The sequence below is a fragment of the Lepidochelys olivacea genome, assembly GCF_965140295.1.
Source record: "Lepidochelys olivacea isolate rLepOli2 genome assembly, chromosome: 17".
Classification (NCBI taxonomy): domain Eukaryota; kingdom Metazoa; phylum Chordata; order Testudines; family Cheloniidae; genus Lepidochelys; species Lepidochelys olivacea.
In genome coordinates, this window is record NC_140427.1 from 24,382,178 (window position 1) to 24,407,656 (window position 25,479).

The window sequence follows — 25,479 nt, forward strand, 5'->3', positions numbered from 1 at the left end:
CTTCGCACGGAGCACCCGCGAGCCGCGGCATCAGTGCAGCGCACTAGCCTGTGCACAAAGGGCTCCTGCTCCTCACTCCTCAACCAGCTCCATTGATTCACAGCTTGTCAGCCAGAGGACCTCTCATGGCAGCTCTGAGTACAGCACTCCTGAGGGCAGGCAATGCCTGTTGCCCCACGGCACAGGGAATCCTTCCCAGGCCGTCAGCTGAGTTCCAGCACAGCTGTCTCGCCTTATAACCGCAGAGGCGAGGGCAGGTTCTCCTCCAGTATCACCAGAGTTGCTGCTCTGGAGTGACCTGCTGTGAAAGGTGCAACCAGGACAGCCAGGTCCATGGTGCGCGGCATGCTGCAGGATCGGAGGGTCCAGCCCACGAACGCTTATGCCCAAATACATTTTTTAGTCTCTAAGGTGTCACAGGTACTCCTTGTTGTTTTTGCTGATACAGACTAACATGGCTGCTACTCTGAAACCTAGCTCCAGCCTGGCGTCCTGGCTCCCAGGGCTTTAGCCCAGAGCGCACACAGAGATGTGTCCCATCCCAGGCTGGGATAGGCTGGCCCCACAGAGCAGTGGGAAGGCTTGAGCTTGGACATCTCTCCCAGCTTTCTCCTGCAAAGGGTGCCCCGTGTGGGCAGCCCTTTTCAGTCGTGGGTGTCCAGGGTGGATTTGGATGGAGGCAAAACTCCCTGCTCGCTCCATCGTCCCTTTGTGGTGGTGATGGCACTCCAGAACTGGTTCCTGGATGGAGGCCTAGGAGGGGGCACCCCGGAAGTGGGGCTTCCTTCTCACTCCAAAAAAAGCTGCCAATCCAAGCTGGGCTCTAGCCGCACTGGTGAAGCAGGATGTTTCTGGAGTGAGAGGCCAGTCTGCTCTTCATGCCTGCCCAGGATAGAACAGGGTGCATTGTGACGAAGTGGGACTGTTCTTAATGTTTCCTCTGAATAGTGTGGGGGTGCCTCAGTTTCCCCTATGCAGTTCTTAAGTATCTAGGGGGTGAGAGAAGGGTGTATGATCGTTGCAGAGCCCTACAGGGCAGGTGTGTGCAGGGGTCTGGACACAGAGAATGGCCAACACCCTGTTTCCTGGCAACTGATGGGCTGGGCCCTTCCCCCCTGCAAAGGGTTGGAGCTAAAGGGTTGGAGAACAAAGGAATCAGGTGACCTCCTGGCCCAGGAAAGAGACAAAGCGCAGAGGAGGAGGGGCTGGAGGGAGTTTCAGTTTGGGGCTGGCTGGGACATGGAGTGAAGTGCAGACGTGGTTGTCTGGCTCACTGGCCCCAAAATGGACCCAGCTAAGGGGTCTGGTTCTCTGCACCTACAAGCTCTGTGTTAGACCATGTTCCTGTCGTCTAATAAACCTTCTGTTTTACTGGCTGGCTGAGAGTCACGTCTGACTGCGGAGTTGGGGGGCAGGACCCTCTGGCTTCCCCAGGAACCCCGCCTGAGCGGACTCGCTGGGGGGAAGCGCACGGAGGGGCAGAGGATGCTGAATGCTCCGAGGTCAGACCCAGGAAGGTGGAAGCCGTGTGAGCTTTGTGTCCTACAGACAGGCTGCTCACAGAAAGGCGACTGCCCCAGAGTCCTGACTGGCTTCATGGGGTGCAGTTCCAGAGCATCGCCCAGGGACTCTGTGACACGCATGGTCTCCGTTTTCCTGGACTTCCCTCCTCTCCCCTCAGAGGACTGGTTCTCCTCCCTGTGCTCTTACTTCTTGCTGTGTCTCACTCCAGTTGCTCTCTGCAGGTGCTGGAGCCCAGCCAGGGCTGGTGGTTCCCCAGGCCTGGTGCCTGGTGTCAGTACAGTTCCTGGTTTGGTGCCCGGTATTGGGGGCAGCCCAGGGGCTGCAGGTGTGGCAGGTGAATGCGCTTAGCTGGCTCTGCCGATGTGCCTTCTGCGTTCTGTGTCTGTGTGGTGTCAGGTTTCTGAGATTTCCTCTCCTTCCTTTATCCCCAGGAGCTGGAAGCCCAGCGGCAGCAGCAGCAGCAAAAGCAGCCAAGTACGGTAAGATGGCCTTCAGTGCACACAGCAACATGAAGAGTCCAATCCTCCCTTTCTTATGGCCACATAGTTGCCCTTGTTACCCAAACTTGTATTCTCATCCCAGACAATGCCAGGCTTCTTTCACAGGCTCTCTTCTCTGTAAGACCATACTAAATGGCATGCTGCCATTTTTAATACTTTCCTAACTGCATTCCATATCAGCCCTTCCATGACTTTGCCCAAGATTGATATCAGGCTACCTGGCCTATAGCTCCCCAGGTCATCCCACTTTCCCATTTGAATACTGGCACACATTGGCATTTTGCTAGTCTTCTGGGACTTGCCCAGGTCTGAAGATTTATTACATCAACATTAACAGCGCTGGCACCTCCTCGGCCAGCTCTTTAAAACTCTTGAGTATAGGTTATGCAGTCCGGCACATTTGTATATCTTTAGCAGTTGCCTTTTAACACCCTCCCTAGTTCCTGGTGGAGCAGATGTTTTATTCCCTTGGAGAATGAATTCCTGTCCCATCGGACTGTCTCTCTAGTATATTGCTGAGATGAACGGGCAGGATGGTGCAGGATGTTTACAGTGCCCCTTCCTTTGGTGTGTCTGACATGATGGGAGTGCACAGCAGCAGAATAGCACTGGCCCGGCTCCAGTGGGCACTTAGGGTATTTGCGTTGACCGGGACTGGGTTTCTCTCCTCTAACTCTGCAGGAGCGGCTGGTGTTGGAGGCCTGGTGCCCGGTGTCGGCGGTGTCCCTGGCTTGGTGCCCGGAGTCGGCGGTGTCCCTGGCGTGGTGCCCGGTGTCGGCGGTGTCCCAGGAGTTGGAGGTGAAGTTGCACAATTCGACTGACCGATGGGCCTGTGGGGTTGTGTTCTCCCCGTCTCAGAGCCCTGACTCTCTCTCTACTGTGTCCCAAACAGCTGGAATCCCAGCAGGAGCGGCAGCAGCAGCAAAAGCCGCCAAGTACGGTAAGCTGGCTCCCTCCCCCTTCTCCCTCCGTGCAGCCCATAGTGATGGGGTGCCCGCCTGTCACTCCTGGAAGTGGGTAGCTACTTGGATCCGAGCCCAGAGACAGTCGGTCCCTTTGGGAGCAATCAGTGGAGCCGCTGGCATGTCTGGGATATATTCACATCCCTCCCCTCCCCGTTCCCCATGGAGCTTCACCCTGCCCTGCAGCACGTGGCATAGAGAGCTCCTGCCTTTGGTCCACTGGTGATGGGGAGCAGGGTAGCCGGAGCTGGGCTCCCAACTTGCTCGCTGGCCACAAGCCAGGCTCCCTGCAGCCAGTAGAAAGCATGGGGAAGCTTCAGACAGTGTGACAACACAGAGCGTGTTCCCCTGTCACTCTGGGCAGGCTGCTGCCCCACGGCTCAGTTTGGAGGGCTGCGGGCGAAGCCGTTTGGGATGTGCCGGTCAGTGAATTCCCAGAGCCCCTCTCCAGGGCCCGGGGCATGTTCTTTTCAGCTCTATCATCAGCCTGTGTGAATCCACTTCATACATAATGACCTCAGTTCCCAATCCATCAAGCGCACACTGCAGCATGCAAGAAGGAAGAGAAGGGCCATGGGGAACTCCTGGTGTAGGGGGAATCCGTGCGGTGCAAGGCTGGCTGAGGTGGCTTCACTGACCTCAAGCCGGCACTGCCATGTGGTGCTGGGTGAGGCGGGGGTGTGCTGGGGGAAAGGAAAAGGGGTCTCTGCTGAAGGAGGGACAGGGTACTTCAAGTGAGGGAGAGGAGACGTGTGTCAAGGTGTGAGAGAGGGGGGCTGTCAGGAGAGGGAGGGGAGGGTTGTGGGGGGAGGGGCGTGTTGGAGTGAAGGAGGGGGTGTCAGATGAGCCAGGGGATGGGTGATCAGGGGAAGGGCATGTTGGGATGGAGGAGGGGGTGTCAGATGAGGGAGGAGACAGGGGGTCAAAGTGAGCAAAAGGAGGGCATCTCCCAGAGCTAGGTTCTGCTACAGATGATTTCCCACTGGCACTTGGTCCCAGAGGGACCTATCGCCAGCAATGTAAATTAAAGTTTCCCCCCTGCACCTTATCTTAGTCTGGGGCCAAGTGCTGAGGACCTGGGAACAAAGACTGGCCCCCGTTGGCCTCCCACTTCATCTGCACTCTGACCGGGCACCATGAAGGGTCCAGTCCTCCCTTTGTTATGGCCATATAGTTTCCTTTGTCTCCCTAACTGTAGGGATGACATGGATGCTGCTATCCTTAATACTTTCCTGACTGCATTCCATATCAGCCCTTCCATGACTTTGCCCGGGATTGATGTCAGGCTACCTGGCCTATAGCTCCCCAGGTCATCCCTGGACTCCATGACTGGAGTACAGGTGTGGAAGGGCATGTGCTGTTCAGGAAAGACAGAAATAAAGGCAAAGGTGGTGGAGTAGCATTGTATATCAATGACGAGGTCGACTGTAAAGAAATTAGAAGTGATGGAATGGATAAGACAGAGTCTGTCTGGGCAAAAATCACATCGGGGAAGAAAGCTACTTGAGCGGAGGTGGGCAAACTACGGCCCACGGGCCACATCCGGCCTGCGGGACCCTCCTGCCCAGTCCCTGAGCTCCTGGCCTGGGAGACTAGCCCCGGCCCCGCCCCTGCTGTTCCCACTCCCCCGCAGCCCCAGCTCACTGCGCTGCAAGCGCGATGCTCTGGGCGGGGGGTCTGCGAGCTCCTGGGGCCTGGCCTGACCCAGTCTCTGGGCTGGCTCCAGCCGGGCGGCCTGGCTACCTGTCCTGGTGCAGCCGCGCCACCAGCCACCGATGCTCCAGGCAGCGTGGTCAGGGGGCAGGGAGCCGGTGGGTTGGATGGAGGCCAGGGGAGTTCGGGGGGTGGTGTTCCGGGGGCAGGAGTATGGCTAGAGGTCGGGGCGGTCAGGGGGTGGGGGGTTGAATGGGGGCAGGGGTCCCGGGGGGGGAGTAGTCAGGAAGGAGAAGGGGTTGGATGGGGCAGGTGTCCGGGGGGCAGTCAGGGGTGGGAGTTTTGGGAGCGGTCAGGGGACAGGGAGCAGGGTGGGATGGATGGGGCAGGAGTCCCGGGGTGGGCAACAGGGGGCGAGAAGCCGGAGTGGGGGAGGGATAAGGGGCTGGGCTATGCCTGACTGTTTGGGGAGGCACACCCTCCCCTCACCAGCCTCCATACAATTTCCGAAGCCCAATGCAGCCCTCAGGCCAAAAAGTTTGCCCGCCCCTGCACTAGAGCCTCCCCTGGGATAGTGCTTGGGGTGTGCTATAGACCAACAGGATCTGATCTGGATATGGATAGAGACCTCTTTAATATTTTTAATGAAGTAAATACTAATGGGAATTGTGTGATCATGGGAGACTTTAACTTCCCAGATATAGACTGGAGGACAAGAGCTCATAATAATAATAGGGCTCAGATTTTCGTGGATGCGATAGCTGATGGATTCCTTCACCAAGGAGTTCCTGAACCGACTAGAGGGGATGCCGTTTTAGTTTCAGTTTTGGTGAGCAGTGAGGACCTCGTAGAAGACACGGTTGTAAGGGACAACCTTGGTTCGAGCGATCATGAGCTAATTCAGTTCAAACTGAATGGAAGGATAAACAAAAATAGATCTGTGACTATGGTTTTTGGTTTCAAAAGGGCTAACTTTAAAAAATTAAGGAAATTAGTTAGGGAAGTGGATTGGATTGAAGGATAATCTAGGCATGGCCCAATATCTAAACAAATACTTTGCCTCAGTCTTTAATGAGGCTAATGAGGAGCTCAGGGATAATGGTAAGATGACAAATGGGAATGAGGATATGGAGGTAGATATTACCACATCTGAGGTTGAAACCAAACTCAAACAGCTTAATGGGACTAAATCAGGGGGCCAGATAATCTTCATCCAAGAATATTAAAGGAATTGTTACATGAAATTGCAAGCCCATTAGGAAGAATTTTTAATGAATCTGTAAACTCAGGGGTTGTACCATATGACTGGAGAATTGCTAACATAGTTCCTATTTTTAAGAAAGGGGAAAAAAAGTTATCAAGGTAACTACAGGCCTGTTAGTTTGACATCTGTTGTATGCGAGGTCTTGGAAAAAATTTTGAAGGAGAAAATAGTTAAGGACATTGAGGTCAACGGTAAATAGGACAAAATTCAACATGGTTTTACAAAAGGTAGATCCTGCCAACCCAGCCTGATCTCCTTCTTTGAGAAGGTAACAGATTTTTTAGACAAAGGAAACGTAATGGTTCTAATTTACCTCGATTTCTTTTAGCTAAATTGGAAAAGATAGGGATCAACATGAAAATTGAAAGGTGGATAAGGAACTGGTTAAAGGGAAGACTACAGCGGGTCACACTGACAGGTGAACTGTCAGACTGGAGGGAGGTTACCGGTGGAGTTCCTCAGGAATCGGTTTTGGGATCAATTTTATTTAATCTTTTTATTACTGACCTCGGCACAAAAAGAGGGAATGTGCCAATAAAGTTTGTGGATGACACAATGCTGGGAGGTATTGCCAATTTAGAGAAGGACTGGGATATCATACAGGAAGATCTGGATGACTTTGTAAACTAGAGTAATAGTAATAGGATGAAATTTAATGGTAAGAAGTGTAAGGTCATGCATTTAGGGATTAATAGCAAGAATTTTGTTTATAAGCTGGGGACGCATCACTTGGAAGTAACAGAGAAGGAGAAAGACCTTGGAGTATTGGTTGATCACAGGATGACTATGAGCCGCCAATGTGCTATGGCCGTGTAAAAAGCTAATGCAACCTTGGGATGCATCAGGCAAGGTATTTCCAGTAGGGATAAGGAGGTGTTAGTACCGTTATACAAGGCACTGGTGAGACCTCACCTGGAATACTGTGTGCAGTTCTGGTCTCCCATGTTTAAGAAGGGTGAATTCAAACTGGAACAGGTACAGAGAAGGGCTACTAGGATGATCCAAGGAATGGAAAACATGTCTTATGAGAGGAGACTCAAAGAGCTTGGCTTGTTTAGCCTAACCAAAAGAAGGCTGAGGGGAGATATGATTGCTCTCAATAATTTTTCAGAGGGATAAATACCGGAGAGGGAGAGGAATTATTTAAGCTCAGTACCAATGTGGACACAAGAACAAATGGATATAAACTGACCACCAGGAAGTTTAGACTCAAAATTAGATGAAGGTTTCTAACCATCAGAGAAGTGAAGTTCTGGAACAGCCTTCCAAGTGGAGCAGAAGGGGCAAAAGACATATCTGGCTTCAAGACTAAGCTTGATAAGTTTATGGAGGGGATGGAATGATGGGATAGCCTAATTTTGGCAATGAATTGATCTTTGACTATTAGCGGTAAATATGCCCAATGGCCTGTGATGGGATGTTAGATGGGGTGGGATCTGAGTTACTACAGATTGTCTGGCTGGTGAGTCCTAGGTGTCTGGCTGGTGAGTCTTGCCCACGTGCTCAGGGTTTAACTGATTGCCATATTTGGGGTCAGGAAGAAATTTTCCTCCAGGGCAGATTGGCAGAGACCCTAGGGGTTTTTCACCTTCCTCTGCAGCATGGGGCACGGGGTCACTTGCTAAAGGATTCTCTGCACCTTGAAGTCTTTAAACCATGATTTGAGGACTTCAGTAGCTCAGACATAGGCTAGGGGTTGGTTACAGGAGTGGGTGGGTGAGATTCTGTGGCCTGCATTTTGCAGGAGGTCAGGCTAGATGATCATAATGGTCCCTTCTGACCTTAAAGTCTATGATTCTATGATTTGATGATTCTATCCCACTTTCCCATTTGAATACTGGCACACATTGGCATTTTGCTAGTCTTCTGGGACTTGCCCAGGTCTGAAGATTTATTACATCAACATTAACAGCGCTGGCACCTCCTCGGCCAGCTCTTTAAAACTCTTGAGTATAGGTTATGCAGTCCGGCACATTTGTATATCTTTAGCAGTTGCCTTTTAACACCCTCCCTAGTTCCTGGTGGAGCAGATGTTTTATTCCCTTGGAGAATGAATTCCTGTCCCATCGGACTGTCTCTCTAGTATATTGCTGAGATGAACGGGCAGGATGGTGCAGGATGTTTACAGTGCCCCTTCCTTTGGTGTGTCTGACATGATGGGAGTGCACAGCAGCAGAATAGCACTGGCCCGGCTCCAGTGGGCACTTAGGGTATTTGCGTTGACCGGGACTGGGTTTCTCTCCTCTAACTCTGCAGGAGCGGCTGGTGTTGGAGGCCTGGTGCCCGGTGTCGGCGGTGTCCCTGGCTTGGTGCCCGGAGTCGGCGGTGTCCCTGGCGTGGTGCCCGGTGTCGGCGGTGTCCCAGGAGTTGGAGGTGAAGTTGCACAATTCGACTGACCGATGGGCCTGTGGGGTTGTGTTCTCCCCGTCTCAGAGCCCTGACTCTCTCTCTACTGTGTCCCAAACAGCTGGAATCCCAGCAGGAGCGGCAGCAGCAGCAAAAGCCGCCAAGTACGGTAAGCTGGCTCCCTCCCCCTTCTCCCTCCGTGCAGCCCATAGTGATGGGGTGCCCGCCTGTCACTCCTGGAAGTGGGTAGCTACTTGGATCCGAGCCCAGAGACAGTCGGTCCCTTTGGGAGCAATCAGTGGAGCCGCTGGCATGTCTGGGATATATTCACATCCCTCCCCTCCCCGTTCCCCATGGAGCTTCACCCTGCCCTGCAGCACGTGGCATAGAGAGCTCCTGCCTTTGGTCCACTGGTGATGGGGAGCAGGGTAGCCGGAGCTGGGCTCCCAACTCGCTCGCTGGCCACAAGCCAGGCTCCCTGCAGCCAGTAGAAAGCATGGGGAAGCTTCAGACAGTGTGACAACACAGAGCGTGTTCCCCTGTCACTCTGGGCAGGCTGCTGCCCCACGGCTCAGTTTGGAGGGCTGCGGGCGAAGCCGTTTGGGATGTGCCGGTCAGTGAATTCCCAGAGCCCCTCTCCAGGGCCCGGGGCATGTTCTTTTCAGCTCTATCATCAGCCTGTGTGAATCCACTTCATACATAATGGCCTCAGTTCCCAATCCATCAAGCACACACTGCAGCATGCAAGAAGGAAGAGAAGGGCCATGGGGAACTCCTGGTGTAGGGGGAATCCGTGCGGTGCAAGGCTGGCTGAGGTGGCTTCACTGACCTCAAGCCGGCACTGCCATGTGGTGCTGGGTGAGGCAGGGGGTGTGCTGGGGGAAAGGAAAAGGGGTCTCTGCTGAAGGAGGGACAGGGTACTTCAAGTGAGGGAGAGGAGACGTGTGTCAAGGTGTGAGAGAGGAGGGCTGTCAGGAGAGGGAGGGGAGGGTTGTGGGGGGAGGGGCGTGTTGGAGTGAAGGAGGGGGTGTCAGATGAGCCAGGGGATGGGTGATCAGGGGAAGGGCATGTTGGGATGGAGGAGGGGGTGTCAGATGAGGGAGGAGACAGGGGGTCAAAGTGAGCAAAAGGAGGGCATCTCCCAGAGCTAGGTTCTGCTACAGATGATTTCCCACTGGCACTTGGTCCCAGAGGGACCTATCGCCAGCAATGTAAATTAAAGTTTCCCCCCTGCACCTTATCTTAGTCTGGGGCCAAGTGCTGAGGACCTGGGAACAAAGACTGGCCCCCGTTGGCCTCCCACTTCATCTGCACTCTGACCGGGCACCATGAAGGGTCCAGTCCTCCCTTTGTTATGGCCATATAGTTTCCTTTGTCTCCCTAACTGTAGGGATGACATGGATGCTGCTATCCTTAATACTTTCCTGACTGCATTCCATATCAGCCCTTCCATGACTTTGCCTGGGATTGATGTCAGGCTACTTGGCCTATAGCTCCCCTGGTCATCCCTGGACTCCATGACTGGAGTACAGGTGTGGAAGGGCATGTGCTGTTCAGGAAAGACAGAAATAAAGGCAAAGGTGGTGGAGTAGCATTGTATATCAATGACGAGGTCGACTGTAAAGAAATTAGAAGTGATGGAATGGATAAGACAGAGTCTGTCTGGGCAAAAATCACATCGGGGAAGAAAGCTACTTGAGCGGAGGTGGGCAAACTACGGCCCACGGGCCACATCCGGCCTGCGGGACCCTCCTGCCCAGTCCCTGAGCTCCTGGCCTGGGAGACTAGCCCCGGCCCCGCCCCTGCTGTTCCCACTCCCCCGCAGCCCCAGCTCACTGCGCTGCAAGCGCGATGCTCTGGGCGGGGGGTCTGCGAGCTCCTGGGGCCTGGCCTGACCCAGTCTCTGGGCTGGCTCCAGCCGGGCGGCCTGGCTACCTGTCCTGGTGCAGCCGCGCCACCAGCCACCGGTGCTCCAGGTAGCGTGGTCAGGGGGCAGGGAGCCGGGGGGTTGGATAGAGGGCAGGGGAGTTCGGGGGGTGGTGTTCCAGGGGCGGGAGTATGGCTACGGGTCGGGGCGGTCAGGGGGTGGGGGGTTGAATGGGGGCAGGGGGGGGAGTAGTCAGGAAGGAGAAGGGGTTGGATGGGGCAGAGGTCTGGGGCGCAGTCAGGGGTGGGGGTTTTGGGAGCGGTCAGGGGACAGGGAGCAGGGTGGGATGGATGGGGCAGGAGTCCTGGGGTGACATGATGGGAGCGCACAGCAGCAGAATAGCACTGGCCCGGCTCCAGTGGGCACTTAGGGTATTTGCGTTGACCGGGACTGGGTTTCTCTCCTCTAATTCTGCAGGAGCGGCTGGTGTTGGAGGCCTGGTGCCCGGTGTCGGCGGTGTCCCTGGCTTGGTGCCCGGAGTCGGCGGTGTCCCTGGCGTGGTGCCCGGTGTTGGCGGTGTCCCTGGCGTGGTGCCCGGTGTCGGCGGTGTCCCAGGAGTTGGAGGTGAAGTTGCACAATTCGACTGACCGATGGGCCTGTGGGGTTGTGTTCTCCCCGTCTCAGAGCCCTGACTCTCTCTCTACTGTGTCCCAAACAGCTGGAATCCCAGCAGGAGCAGCAGCAGCAGCAAAAGCCGCCAAGTACGGTAAGCTGGCTCCCTCCCCCTTCTCCCTCCGTGCAGCCCATAGTGATGGGGTGCCCGCCTGTCACTCCTGGAAGTGGGTAGCTACTTGGATCCGAGCCCAGAGACAGTCTGTCCCTTTGGGAGCAATCAGTGGAGTCGCTGGCATGTCTGGGATATATTCACATCCCTCCCCTCCCCGTTCCCCATGGAGCTTCACCCTGCCCTGCAGCACGTGGCATAGAGAGCTCCTGCCTTAGGTCCACTGGCAATGGGGGGCAGGGTGGCCAGCGAGCGAGTTGGGAGCCCAGCTCCGGCTACAAGCCAGGCTCCCTGCAGCCAGTAGAAAGCATGGGGAAGCTTCAGACAGTGTGACAGCACAGAGTGTGTTCCCCTGTCACTCTGGGCAGGCTGCTGCCCCACGGCTCAGTTTGGAGGGCTGCGGGCGAAGCCGTTTGGGATGTGCCGGTCAGTGAATTCCCAGAGCCCCGCACCAGGGCCCGGGTGTGATGGGTTCCCCAGGGTGCAACCTGGACCTGGGGTACCGCTGAGCCCTCTGTCTCACCAACCTGGACTCCCTCTCACATTGCGTTGCTGTGACAAGCTGCAAATCTCTCCAGGTACTGCACTTACACAGACATCCACAGGCAGGGACACATATCCAGCTGAGTTACTTGAATGCTTTTGCCAGCCACTCACTAATGAGCAAGAGGGGCTCCAGCCAGTTCCCCCAGCTCCGCAGCTTAGGACCCCAGGGCTGTACTCATAGAATCATAGTATATCAGGGTTGGAAGGGACCTCAGGAGGTCATCTAGTCCAACCCCCTGCTCAAAGCAGGACCAATCCCCAACTAAATCATCCCAGCCAGGGCTTTGTCAAGCCTGACCTTAAAAATATCTAAGGGAGGGGATTCCACCACCTCCCTAGGTAACGCATTCCAGTGTTTCACCACCCTCCTAGTGAAAACGTTTTTCCTAATATCCAACCTAAACCTCCCCCACTGCAACTTGAGACCATTACTCCTTGTTCTGTCATCAGCTACCACTGAGAACAGTCTAGATCCATTCTCTTTGGAACCCCCTTTCAGGTAGTTGAAGGCAGCTATCAAATCCCCCCTCATTCTTCTCTTCCGCAGACTAAACAATCCCAGTTCCCTCAGCCTCTCCTTATAAGTCATGTGTTCCAGTCCCCTAATCATTTTTGTTGCCCTCCGCTGGACATTTTCCAATTTTTCCACATCCTTCTTGTAGTGTGGGGCCCAAAACTGGACACAGTACTCCAGATGAGGCCTCACCAATGTTGAATAGAGGAGAAGGATCACGTCCCTCGATCTGCTGGCAATGCCCCTACTTATACATCCCAAAACGCCATTGGCCTTCTTGTCAACTAGGGCACACTGTTAACTCGTATCCAGCTTCTCGTCCAGTGTAACCCCTAAGTCCTTTTCTGCAGAACTGCTGCCGAGCCATTCGGTCCCTATTCTGTAGCAGTGCATTGGATTCTTCCGTCCTAAGTGCAGGACTCTGCACTTGTTCTTGTTGAACCTCATCAGATGGGCCCACCTTGTTTATCATACACATTGTAAGGAGAGTGGTCACTTTAGATAAGCTATTACCAGCAGGAGAGTGGGTTTGTGTTTGTGGGGGGGGACCTGGATTTGTGCTGGAAATGGCCCAACTTGATTATCATACACATTGTAAGGAGAGTGATCACTTTAGATAAGCTATTACCAGCAGGAGAGTGGGGTGGGGGGAGGTATTTTTTCATGTTTTGTGTGCATAAAAAGATCTTCTACACTTTCCACAGTATGCATCCGATGAAGTGAGCTGTAGCTCACGAAAGCTTATGCTCAAATAAATTGGTTAGTCTCTAAGGTGCCACAAGTACTCCTTTTCTTTTTGCGAATACAGACTAACATGGCTGTTACTCTGAAACCTGTCTTTGTGAAGACAGAGGCAAAAAAAGCATTGAGTACATTAGCTTTTTCCACATCCTCCGTCATTCAGTAAGGGGCCCGCACTTTCCTTGACTTCCTTCTTGTTGCTAACATACCTGAAGAAACCCTTCTTGTTACTCTTAACATCTCTTGCTAGCTACAACTCCAAGTGTGATTTGGCCTTCCTGATTTCACTCCTGCATCCCCGAGCAATATTCTTATACTCTTCCCTGGTCATTTGTCCAATCTTCCACTTCTTGTAAGCTTCTTTTTTGTGAAGCCTGAGCAGTGTAAGTTCATTACCCAGTCCACCCCTACCTCAATGTGGAGAGGACACACACCAGCCTTTGTAACCTGAGCTGAGATTCCTCAAGCACTTCAACCCAAACACAGTGTCTTAGGTAAAATATAAAACAGATTTATTAACAGCAGACAGAGATTTAAAGTGATTATAAGTAGTAAGCGTAGAGATCAAAGTTGGTTACCTAAGAAAGAAAAATAGAAGCACAATCTGAGTTCTATAAACTAGATAGGATTTGAATCAAGCATTGTCTCACCCTGATGGTATAGTTCCTTCATCCACAGGCTGGGATTCCTCTTTTCAGCTTGAGGAATCCCAACCCTTCCCTGTTCAAAGGCTTCGTTCTCCAGATTTGTTTCCAGGTATTGAGTTGTGAGGGGAGTGAGGCCAAGTGATGATATCACTTCCCCTCCTTTATAGGTTCTTCCAGCTTACTGGAAAAATCTTTTGCTATGATCTGAGTCAAAAATTGTCCATTGTTTACATGCCCCCTCTGAGAATTCTTCACTGTACACAGATCCTGTGATAGTCCTTGGTACCGTGGATTCTCCTTAATGAGCCTGTGACGGGTTCGGTCACAGAGACTCTCCTCGAGACTGTCACTCAGTGAGCTGGGATACCACTGAGAACACTGAGAACAACCCTCCTGCCAGAAAAGGTGCCCCTCCACTCTTCTCTTGCTGAGTGAGACACTCCAGTCAGCTCCAGCACAGACCCAGAGGTTGGGCCACACCTCTATGCAGTTCACTGAAACTGAGATTCACTCAGCCAGGGGCTTCTCCGTTAACAGGGAGTTTCCCAGCACCCAGTATTCAGCCTTTCTGGGAGCCTGAACCCCAAATAAATCTGTTTTACTCTGTATAAAGCTTATACAAGGTAAAGTCATAAAGTGTCTGCCCTCTATAACACTTGTGGCAAATTGCCGGCACTAGTATGAAGGGTCTCGCGCTTTCTCTTCTCAGGGGAGCGGGGGGGTATGGGGTGTTCAGGGCACCATTTCTTGCCCCTGAACTGGGGTATTAACTGCCTCACTAGTGTCCTAGAGGAGAGGAGTGGAGAGGGAGGGACCCGGGCCCGCCCTCTACTCCGGGTCCCAGCCCGGGGGCCCTAGGGATAGCGGTAAACCACTGGAACTAGCAGTTCCTTCCCCTGGGCTACTTCCCTCTCCTGCCCTTCAGCTTGTGGGGCTTCCTGCCCTCCCTCTGCACAAACCAGGTGTCTCTTTACCTGGGGTCTTGGTCTTCTTAGCCCACTGCAGCACTTCTCCAAACTCTCCTCTGCTTCCGTCCAAACGGCTCTCTGCTCCAACGCCAATCCACTCTGCTTCAACTCCTTCTCCTGTCTGGCTGAAGCAGGGGTTTTTATCATGTGACTGGCTTCAGGTACTTTAATTGGCTTCAGGTGCTTTAATTAATCTATAGAAAACTTTCTTCCCCCTACAGGGAATGAGGCTCCCTTCTAACGCTCTCCTGCTGCCCTCTGGCCATGCTGTATCACATACCTCCCCCTCCCCCGCTCAACACCATGGGGTTGGGCTACTTGGGACTAGAGGCAGTTCTGTCGTGATAGGCCACCAGCGTTGCCGGGTTGGCTTCCGGCCCTGTGCTGTACCCGGAAATGGAAGGGCTGCAGGGATAGGAACCGCCTAGTCACTCTTGCATTCTTCTCCTTGTTTCTGTGCATCCACTGGAGTGGGGCATGGTCTGTCACAAGGGTAAACCGCCGCCCCAGTAGGTGGTAGTGGAGAGTCTCCATAGCCCATTTTACCGCCAGCCATTACTGCTGGGGCATTGGGCTGCTATATGCCCCAGTTCCCCACGCTCGTAACACCGCCCCCTTATTCCGGTTGCCGCCCTCTGCCTGGGGCTATTTGGCCGGCCCCCCCAGCCCTCTCTTCCCAAACCCCCAGGTCACTTCTTGGCTACAGGCCATTCCTCGGTGTCTTTCCTCCCAGTTATGGTTCTCCTGGAGTTCTCGACAGTGCGGGGCCCTGGGTTTGAGGCTGACTTCCTGGTTTGCCGTGTCTCACCCCCTGGGGTCTGGAACAGTTCACAGGCTGCCAGCTGTCTTTCCACGAGGGAGAGCAACTCATCACAGGTGGAGGGGTCATTCTGGCCAACCCAAGCCCGGAGGCCTGGTAGTAGCCCCCTCATATACCGGTCCAGTACCAGGAGCTCCATCACCTTCTCAGAGCTGAGGGCCTCAGGGCGCAGCCATTTCCGGGCCAGGTGGATCAGGTCAAACAATTGCAATCAGGGTGTCTTGTCCTCCGTATACTGCCACTCATGGAACCTCTGGGCTCGCAATGCTGTCGTTACTCCGGATCTGGCCAGGATCTCTGCCTTCAGCTGGGAGTAATCTGCTGCAGTCTCCGCGGCCATATTGTAGTAGACCTTCTAGGCCTCCTCACACAGGAACGGGGCGAGGATACCAGACCACTGATCTTGGGGCCAGGCCTCCCGCAGGGCTGCTCTTTCAAAAGCCAGGAGGTATGCCTCCACATCATCCTCCCGTGTCATTTTCTGTAGGCAGTAGCTGGCCTGTATGGTCCGGGTCCCATCGCAGTTGCGGTTCAGCTCCATAAGGGCTTTCATCTGGTTCACCAGCTCTTGCAGCAGGGCTCAGTCCTGGGCAGCCTGACTCATCAATAGACTATTAGTCTCCTGCTGCATCCGAGTCGCCTCCTGTTGGGTGGTTGCTTAAACCCGGGTAGCCTCCTGCTGGGTGGCGGTGGCTTGTATTAGGACCTTGACCATGTTGTCCATTTTAGGGACGGGAGGGTTTTGGCTAACCCTGGTTTAAGTCCCCAGCATGTGATGGGTCTCGCGCTCTCTCTTCTTGGTGGGGGAGGGTTTCAGGGCACCGTTTCTTGCTCCTGAATTGGGGTATTAACTGCCCTACTAGTGTCCTAGAGGAGGGGAGTGGAGAGGGAGGGACCCGGGCCCGCCCTCCACTCCGGGTCCCAGCCCAGGGGCCCTAGGGATAGCGGTAAACCACTGGAACTAGCAGTTCCTTCCCCTGGGCTACTTCCCTCTCCTGCCCTTCAGCTTGTGGGGCTTCCTGCCCTCCTCTGCACAAACCAGATGTCCCTTAACCTAGGGTCTTTGTCTTCTTAGCCCATCGCAGCACTTCTCCAAATTCTCCTCTGCTTCCCTCCAAACTGCTCTCTGTTCCAACACCAATCCACTCTGCTTCAACTCCTTCTCCTGTCTGATTGAAGCAGGGGTTTTTTATCAGGTGACTGGCTTCAGGTGCTCTAATTGGCTTCCGGTGCTTTAATTGGCTTCAGGTGCTTTAATTAATCTATAGGAAACTTTCTTCCCTCTACAGGGAATAAGGCTCCCTTCTAACACTCTCCTGCTGCCCTTTGGCCCTGCTGTATCACACACTATAGAGAGATATGCACAGCTGTTTGCTCCACCAGGTATTAATCACTTACTCTGGGTTTATTAATAAAAATAGTGATTTTATTAAGTATAAAAAGTAGGATTTAAGTGGTTTCAAGTAATAACAGACAGAACAAAGTAAGTCACCAAGCAAAATAAAGCAAAAACACGCAAGTCTAAACCTAATACATTAAGATACTGATTACAGGTAATATCTCACCCTCAGAAATGTTCCAATAAGCTTCTTTCACAGACTAGACTCCTTCCTAGTCTAGGGCCAGTCCTTTCCCTGGTACAGTCCTTGTTAGTTTCAGCAGACATCTCAGGTGGTAAGCAGGGGTTTTCTCATGACTGGCAGCCTCCTTTGTCCCGCTCAACCCCCTTTTATAGCTTTGGCACAAGGCGGGAATCTTTTGTCTTTCTGGGTCTCCACCCCTCCTTCTAAATGGAAAAGTACCAGATTTAAGATGGATTTCATTATCAGGTGACCTGGTGACCCCTAGTCTCCATTCCCCATGGGCTGGCCCACACATACACAGGAAGGCTTTCAAGTAACTAAGGCCATTTACAACTGATTGTTTCTGGACCACCCTTAATGGCCTCCACTTAATATGTTTACATCAGTGATACAAGTTTATATCTTATTCTCTTAACTTCAGATATAGAAATAATACAGGCAAACAAATAGGATGAACACATTTAGTCAATTACAAGCTTTCTAGTGACACCATACCAAGGATATTTAGTATAAAGCATATTCCAGTTACGTCATATTCATAAGCATATTTCCATAAAGCATATGGAGTACAACATCACACCCTCCTTCTGAGCTTACTGCCATAGTTTTGGACACTGTCCATGGCAGAGGCAGTACATGTAAAATCCCTGTTAGTCTCTGGGCCTCAGTTTCTTTGTCTTTTAAGTCCAGGGTTTGCTGATGAGTGGCCTTTTCTTTGTCAGCCTCCAGCTGCCTGAGTTCATACATAAGGGCCTTAGTTCCCAGCTCATCAAAGGAACTCTGTACCATGAAAGCAGGGAGAGAAGGGCCATGGGGAATTCCTGGTATAGAGGGAATCTGTACTGTGCAAGGCTGGCTGAGTTGACTCTGCTGCCCCCAGCTGGCTCTGCCATCTGGTGCTGGGCGAGGCAGGGAGCATGTTGCGGGAGAAGAAAGGGGGTGTCAGGTGAAGGAGGGGAGAGGCACTTCGGGTGAGGGAGAGAAGAGGTGAAGGAAGGGAAGGGTTATCAGGTAGAGGGGTATGTTGGAGTGGAGGAGGGGCTGTCAGCAAGGGAGGGGAAGGAATGTTGGGGTGGAGGAGGGGGTGTCAGATGAGGGAGGAGAGAGTGGGTCAAAGTGAGCAAAAGGAGGGCAACTCCCAGAGCTAGGTTCTGCTACAGATGATTTCCCACTGGGACTTGGCCCCAGAGGGGCCTATCACCAGCTATGTAAATTAAAGTTTCCCCCCCTGCACCTTATCTTAGTCTGGGGCCAAGTGCTGAGGATCTGGGAACAAAGACTGGCCCCCGTTGGCCTCCCACATTGTCTGCGCTCTGACTGGGCCACATAGTTGCCTTTGTCTCCTTGACTGTATTCTCCTCACATGCTAAGACCATGCTAAACAGCATGCTGCTATCCTTAACACTTTCCTGACTGCATTCCGTATCAGCCATTCCATGACTTTGCCTAGGATCAATGTCAGGCTACCTGGCCTATAGCTACCCAGATCATCCCACTTTCCCATTTGAATACTGCCACACATTGGCATTTTGCTAGTCTTCTGGGACTTGCCCAGGTTTGAAGATTTATTACATAGCAATATCAACAGCTCTGGAACCACCTTGGCCAGCTCTTTTAAAACTCTTGGGTGTAAATTATACAATCTGAAATATTTGTATAACTTTTTCAGTTGCTTTTTAACATCCTCCCTAGTTCCTGCTGGAATAGAAGATGTTTCATCCCCCTGGAGAATGAATTCCTGTCCCATCGGACTGTCTCTCTAGTATATTGCTGAGATGAACGGGCAGGATGGTGCAGGATGTTTACAGTGCCCCTTCCTTTGATGTGTCTGACATGATGGGAGCGCACAGCAGCAGAATAGCACTGGCCCGGCTCCAGTGGGCACTTAGGGTATTTGCGTTGACCGGGACTGGGTTTCTCTCCTCTAACTCTGCAGGAGCGGCTGGTGTTGGAGGCCTGGTGCCCGGTGTCGGCGGTGTCCCTGGCTTGGTGCCCGGAGTCGGCGGTGTCCCTGGCGTGGTGCCCGGTGTCGGCGGTGTCCCTGGCGTGGTGCCCGGTGTCGGCGGTGTCCCAGGAGTTGGAGGTGAAGTTGCACAATTCGACTGACCGATGGGCCTGTGGGGTTGTGTTCTCCCCGTCTCAGAGCCCTGACTCTCTCTCTCTACTGTGTCCCAAACAGCTGGAATCCCAGCAGGAGCGGCAGCAGCAGCAAAAGCCGCCAAGTACGGTAAGCTGGCTCCCTCCCCCTTCTCCCTCCGTGCAGCCCATAGTGATGGGGTGCCCGCCTGTCACTCCTGGAAGTGGGTAGCTACTTGGATCCGAGCCCAGAGACAGTCGGTCTCTTTGGGAGCAATCAGTGGAGCCGCTGGCATGTCTGGGATATATTCACATCCCTCCCCTCCCCGTTCCCCATGGAGCTTCACCCTGCCCTGCAGCACGTGGCATAGAGAGCTCCTGCCTTTGGTCCACTGGTGATGGGGAGCAGGGTAGCCGGAGCTGGGCTCCCAACTCGCTCGCTGGCCACAAGCCAGGCTCCCTGCAGCCAGTAGAAAGCATGGGGAAGCTTCAGACAGTGTGACAGCACAGAGCGTGTTCCCCTGTCACTCTGGGCAGGCTGCTGCCCCACGGCTCAGTTTGGAGGGCTGCGGGCGAAGCCGTTTGGGATGTGCCGGTCAGTGAATTCCCAGAGCCCCTCGCCAGGGCCCGGGGCATGTTCTTTTCAGCTCTATCATCAGCCTGTGTGAATCCACTTCATACATAATGGCCTCAGTTCCCAATCCATCAAGCGCACACTGCAGCATGCAAGAAGGAAGAGAAGGGCCATGGGGAACTCCTGGTGTAGGGGGAATCCGTGCGGTGCAAGGCTGGCTGAGGTGGCTTCACTGACCTCAAGCCGGCACTGCCATGTGGTGCTGGGTGAGGCAGGGGGCGTGTTGGGGGAGAGGAAAGTGGGTGTCAGGTGAAGGTGGGGAGGGTCACTTCGGGTGAGGGAGAAGAGACAGGTGTAAGAGAGGAGGGCTGTCAAGTGAAGTAGGGGAGGTGTGGTCCAGGGGAGGGGCGTTTTGGAGTGGAGGGGGGATGTTAAGTAGGGAGAAGAGGGGTGGTCAGGGCAAGGGAAGGGAGGGTGTCTGCCAGAGCTAGATTCTGCTACAGATGTTTTCCCACTGGCACCTGGTCCCAGAGGGACCTATCGCCAACAGTGTAAATTAAAGCTCCCCCCTGCAGTTTAACTTCGTCTGGGGCCTAGTTCTGAATACGTGGAGATACGGCTGGCCCCTGTTGGCTTCCCGGTCTGTCTTCATTCTGACTGGGCACCGTTGGGATGGGTTGGATCACGGAAGCCCCCTTTGGGACTGCCACCTGATGTGCCGAGACTACCTCTGAACCCGTTTTCCCTGCCAGCGTGGGGCTTCAGAGCCCTGCCTGGTTGTGTCAGACACGCTCACCTGCTACAAACACAGACCCAGGTCTGAACCATGTCCCCCAAAAGCTGCAGGTTTAACTGAAAACAGCTTAAGAAGTGTTCCTGTCTCCAAGACTCAGATACCCAACTCCCAGTAGGGTCCAAACCCCAAATAAATCCATTTTACCCTGTATAAAGCTTATACAGGGTAAACTCATAAATTGTTCGCCCTCTATAACACTGATAGAGAGATATGCACAGCTGTTTGCCTCCCTCGCCGGTATTAATACTTACTCTGGGTTAATTAATAAGTAAAAAGTGATTTTATCAAATACAAAAAGTGGGATTTAAGTGGTTCCAAGTATAACAGACAGAACAAAGTGAATTACCAAGCAAAATAAAATGAAACATGCGAGTCTAAGCCTAATACAGTAAGAAAGTGATTACAGATGAAATCTCACCCTCAGAGATGTTCCAGTAAGCTTCTTTGGCAGACTAGCCTCCTTCTAGTTTGGGTCCAGCAATCACTCACACCCCCATAGTTACTGTCCTTTGTTCCAGTTTCTTTAAGGCATCTCCTTGGGGCGGAGAGGCCATCTCTTGAGCCAGCTGAAGACAAAATGGAGGGGTCTCCCGGGGCTTTACATAGTTTCTCTCTTGTGGGTGGAAACCCCTTCCTCCCCCTCTGTAGAATTCCCTCTACAAGATGGAGTTTTGGAGTCACCTGGGCAAGTCACATGTCTATGTATGACTTAGTTCTCTACAGGAACGTTCCAAGGAAAGCTCAGATGTGGATTGGCATCTATCAAAGTCTATTGTCAGCTTAAGTGTTTCTTGATTGGGCACTTACTGAGAATAGTCTTTTCTCAAGAAGCTAACCAAATGCTTCACTGAGGCTACTTAAAATCAAACAAGTACACAGCCAATATTTATAACTTCAAATACAAAAATGATACATGCATGCAAATAGGATGAATACATTCAGTAGATCACAACCTTTGCAGAGATATGTTACATGGCATATGTAGCATAAAACATATTCCAGTTATGCCATATTTACATTCATAGGCATATTTCTATAAAGCATTATGGGGTGCAACGTCACAACTGTAAAGGATCCAGACCTCTCTTTAATATCCACATTATTCTCTTTGTCACCCAGACTTGTATTCTCCTCACAAACAATGCCAGGCTTTTTTGACGGGACCTGTTGTCTGGAAGAGCATGCTAAATGCCATGCTGCTATCCTTAATACTTTCCTGATTGCATTCCATATCAGCCCTTCCATATCTTTGCCCAGGATTGATGTCAGGCTATGTGGCCTATATCTACCCAGGTCATCCCACTTGCCCATTTGAGTACTTGCACACATTGGCATTTTTCTAGTCTTCTGGGACTTGCTCAGGTTTCCAAAATTTATTACATATCAACATCAATGACTCTGGGCCTCTTCTGCCAGCTCTTTTAAAACTCTTGGGTGCAGGTTCTCCAGTCCAGCAGATTTGTATAACTTTAGCAGTTGATTTTTAACATCCTCCCTAGTTCCTGCTGGAGTAGAAGATGTTTTATCCCCCTGGAGAATGAATTCCTATTCCATCAGACTGTCCCTCTAGTGTAGGGCTGAGATGAACTTGCAGGATGTTTACAATGCCCCTTCCTCTGGTGTGTCTGACATGATGGGAGCGCACAGCAGCAGAATTGCAGTGGCCCAGCTCCACTGGGCACTTAGGGCTTGTCTACATTACCCGCTGGATTGACAGGCAGCGATCGATCCAGCGGGGGTCAATTTATCACGTCTAGTCTAGATGTGATAAATCGGCCGCCAAGCACTCTCCCGTCAACTCTGGTACTCCACCAGGTGAGAGGCACAGGAGGAGTTGATGGGAGAGCATCAGCCATTGATTTACTGCAATGAAGACACCATGGTAAGTAGATCTAAGTACGTCGACTTCAGCTACGTTATTCAATTAGCTGAAGTTGCGTAACTTAGATCGATCCCTGTCCCTAGTGTAGACCTGGCCTTAGAGTTTACGTTGACCGGGACTGGGTTTCTCTCCTCTAACTCTGCAGGAGCGGCTGGTGTTGGAGGCCTGGTGCCCGGCGTCGGCGGTGTCCCTGGCCTGGTGCCCGGCGTCGGCGGTGTCCCTGGCCTGGTGCCCGGCGTCGTCCCAGGAGTTGGAGGTGAAGTTGCACAATTCAACTGACCAATGGGCCTGTGGGGTTGTGGTCTCCCCGTCTCAGAGCCCTGACTCTCTCTCTACTGTGTCCCAAACAGCTGGAATCCCAGCAGGAGCGGCAGCAGCAGCGAAAGCAGCAGCGAAAGCAGCAGCCTATGGTGAGTCAGCTCCTCCTCTCTTACTGCTCTGCAGCTTTGCCCTTTCCCCAGGGCTTCCTGATTGCAGGCCAGAGTCCTTTTTGCTGGCATCTGTAGCCTTCTGGCATCACTGGCATCTGTTAGTTCAGACAGGCCATCGTGCAGCAGGGCCGTCAGCATGGAGCGCAGACGGAGACCGGTCCACACTGCGCAGCAGGATACGAGGGTCCCATGGCACAGGGGGTCACCTGGCAGGAGTGCCCAGCCTTCACTCCCCTTATGTGTCTCCGATGACACCAGGCACCGCAGAGACCTTTGCAGACCCTGCTGTACCAGAATGTGAAACTGAATTCTACTGTTCAGCCAGTAGGTGGAGCCCAGTGTCACTTATCTTATCTGGGCAGGTCATAGCTAAAGTAAGGCAGAGCACTGAAAGGTCTTGGAGTGAACCCATCTCCAGTGTATCTCTCTGGGAAGGAAGCACCGTAGCCAATCCATATCGGGTAGTAGCAGCCCTGCAATTTACCATCTACAAGAAGTACAGACATGGTGTTGGAAGTAAACTAGCGCCAGAGGAGAACAGAAACAGAAGGAAAACAGCAGCAAAGGTTGCAAACAGAAGGAACAAAAGCAACAAAGGTTGTGGGATCTCATCATCATGCAGTTCTTCTCTGCCCTTCAGAATGGCCAGACTGGAAGCCACATTTTTCAAGATTTTGCATTGCTATGAGACTCCATAAGGAAACTGGGGATGTTCCAGTATCAATATTAATTGATGCTGTGGGAAGCAGACAGAGCATATCTTTAAATCTTTTACCTTTACTGCAGACAGTCAAAAAGATAACTAGGAAAAGGTTCTGGCTATGTCTGATGCATACTGTATACCTCAGAAAAATGTAGTTTATGAAAGAGCATGTTTCCACCAGAGAATTCAAGAACCAGGAGAAAATGTTTAATGTTTTATAATAGCTCTGCATGCATTGGCCGACAACTGATTTTGGGAATGCAGAACATGAAAATATCAGAGACGGGCTGATTACTGAGTCAACAGACAACTACAGCGATAGGAATGGCAATTAAAGGTAGATTTAAACCTACTCACAGCTACTCAGAGAGCAAAGCAGGCTGAGCTTGTCAAAAAGTAGCACAAAAGGCAGGAGCAACTTGAGACATCTGAAAGTATCTTAGAAGCTGTAAACAGACACAGCATGAGTTGAAAAGGCACCAAAACCCTGAGGCTATGAGGGAGTCCCAGGCAAACTACAACGCCTTTCAGACAGAATGTACAAGACATGGAAAAATTCATAGTCCATCAGATTTATATTTAGTCAAAGGCACAAGGTATAATACATGCACCTGTAAATAATATGGACATTTTGTAGCTGTTTGCCATACCAAGGCAATCAGGGAGTTGACTAGCATTACAGATGATCACATGCCATTGTTAATACAATATATCGTGTGATGACAGCCTGGAGAATGAAACAGAATATTCATGGGAAGACTATTAACTTTAATGTTAACTCAGAAGCAGATGTGACCATCATCTCAGAAGGGATTTACAATCCCCTTCTGCCCCTCCCAGAGCTGAAATCAGCTGACACCGCTCTGACTAGCCCTGGGGGTGTTCTGAACTGCATGGACCACTTCACCACAGTAATACAAGACAAAAGCTGTGCATTCAGATTGTGTGTGATCAAAGACCAAGAACCTTCTCAGACACAGCATGGCAGCCATGACAGGCCTAGTGAGAAAGGTGGAAGAACTCAGAGGATTTGATGATATTGGACTTTAGAAAAGAGATCCAATACAAATAAACTTGAGACAATGGTAGATCATGCAGTGTACAGACACTCCTACCAGAGAGACCTTAGAAGAGACAAGCTGATTTATGCAAATTCAGAGGAGATCATTACCTAGTCATTGTGGACTATTTTTCCAGGTATATAGTGTGGCAAATTGTCAGCACTACTATGATGGGTCCCGCACTTTCTCTTCTTCTAGGGGAGGTTCAGGGCACCATTTCTCACCCCTGGTCTGGGGTATTAACTGTCCCACTGGTATCCCAGAGAAGGGGAGTGGAGAGGGAGGGACCTAGGCCAATCCTCTACTTGGTGTCCCAGCCCAGGGGCCCTAGAGATAGCAGCAAACCACTTGAACTATTTCAGAGTAACAGCCGTGTTAGTCTGTATTCGCAAAAAGAAAAGGACTTGTGGCACCTTAGAGACTAACCAAGTTGCATCCGATGAAGTGAGCTGTAGCTCACGAAAGCTCATGCTCAAATAAATTGGTTAGTCTCTAAGGTGCCACAAGTCCTCCTTTTTTTTTCACTTGAACTAGCAATTCCTTCCCCTGGACTACTTCCCTCTCTGGCCCTTCAGCTTGTGGGACTTCCTGCCCTCCCTCTGCTTGGGCCAGGTTTCTCCCAACCCCTTGTGACTGTGGAGTCCCTCTGCTCTGCACAAACCAGGTTTCCCTTTACTTAGGGTCTTTGTCTTCTGGCCTACCACAGCACTTCTTCAAACAGCTCTCTGCTCCAACCCCAAACCACTCTGCTTCAACTCCTCCAGCTGTCTGATTGAAGCAGAGGGTTTTTATCAGGTGACTGGCTTCAGGTGCTCTAATTAATCTATAGCAACCTCTCTTCCCTCTACAGGGAATAAGGCTCTCATCATCCTGGGGCTTACATATCTCCCTTTGATCACCCTTCTGCTGCCCTCTGGCCTGCTGTATCACAATAGAAATAGTGTAATTGAAAGACACAACATGTGTTATGGAGAAACTGAAATGCACTTTTGCTCACTTTGGTATTCCAGAACAACTTGTGATGGACAATGGACCACAACTCACTGCAGCAGAATTTAAGTCATTCTGAACAAAATATGCTTTTGTTCGTATTACTAGTAGCCCACATTACCCACAAATGAATGGAGAGGCTGAGAGAGCTGTACAGACACACAAGAAAATCCTAAGGCAGGAAGATCCATTCCTTGGTCTTCTGAGCTACAGATCAACACCAATAGTGGCTACTGTATATAGTCCC

General features: G+C 51.9%; 1 protein-coding gene across 4 annotated transcripts in view; it reads left to right on the top strand.

Moving 5' to 3' along the window:
* Nucleotides 1-25,479, top strand: part of ELN (elastin) — a 91,917-nt gene that overhangs the window by 47,316 nt on the left and 19,122 nt on the right. For all 4 annotated transcript variants that reach the window (XM_084650794.1, XM_084650792.1, XM_084650793.1 and 1 more), the window contains 11 exons: nt 1,956-2,003; nt 2,706-2,822; nt 2,917-2,964; nt 8,160-8,276; nt 8,371-8,418; nt 10,594-10,740; nt 10,835-10,882; nt 18,656-18,802; nt 18,899-18,946; nt 22,193-22,303; nt 22,398-22,457. In XM_084650794.1, coding sequence (XP_084506920.1) covers nt 1,956-2,003; nt 2,706-2,822; nt 2,917-2,964; nt 8,160-8,276; nt 8,371-8,418; nt 10,594-10,740; nt 10,835-10,882; nt 18,656-18,802; nt 18,899-18,946; nt 22,193-22,303; nt 22,398-22,457 — 939 coding nt within the window. The remainder of the gene's footprint in view (nt 1-1,955; nt 2,004-2,705; nt 2,823-2,916; nt 2,965-8,159; nt 8,277-8,370; nt 8,419-10,593; nt 10,741-10,834; nt 10,883-18,655; nt 18,803-18,898; nt 18,947-22,192; nt 22,304-22,397; nt 22,458-25,479) is intronic.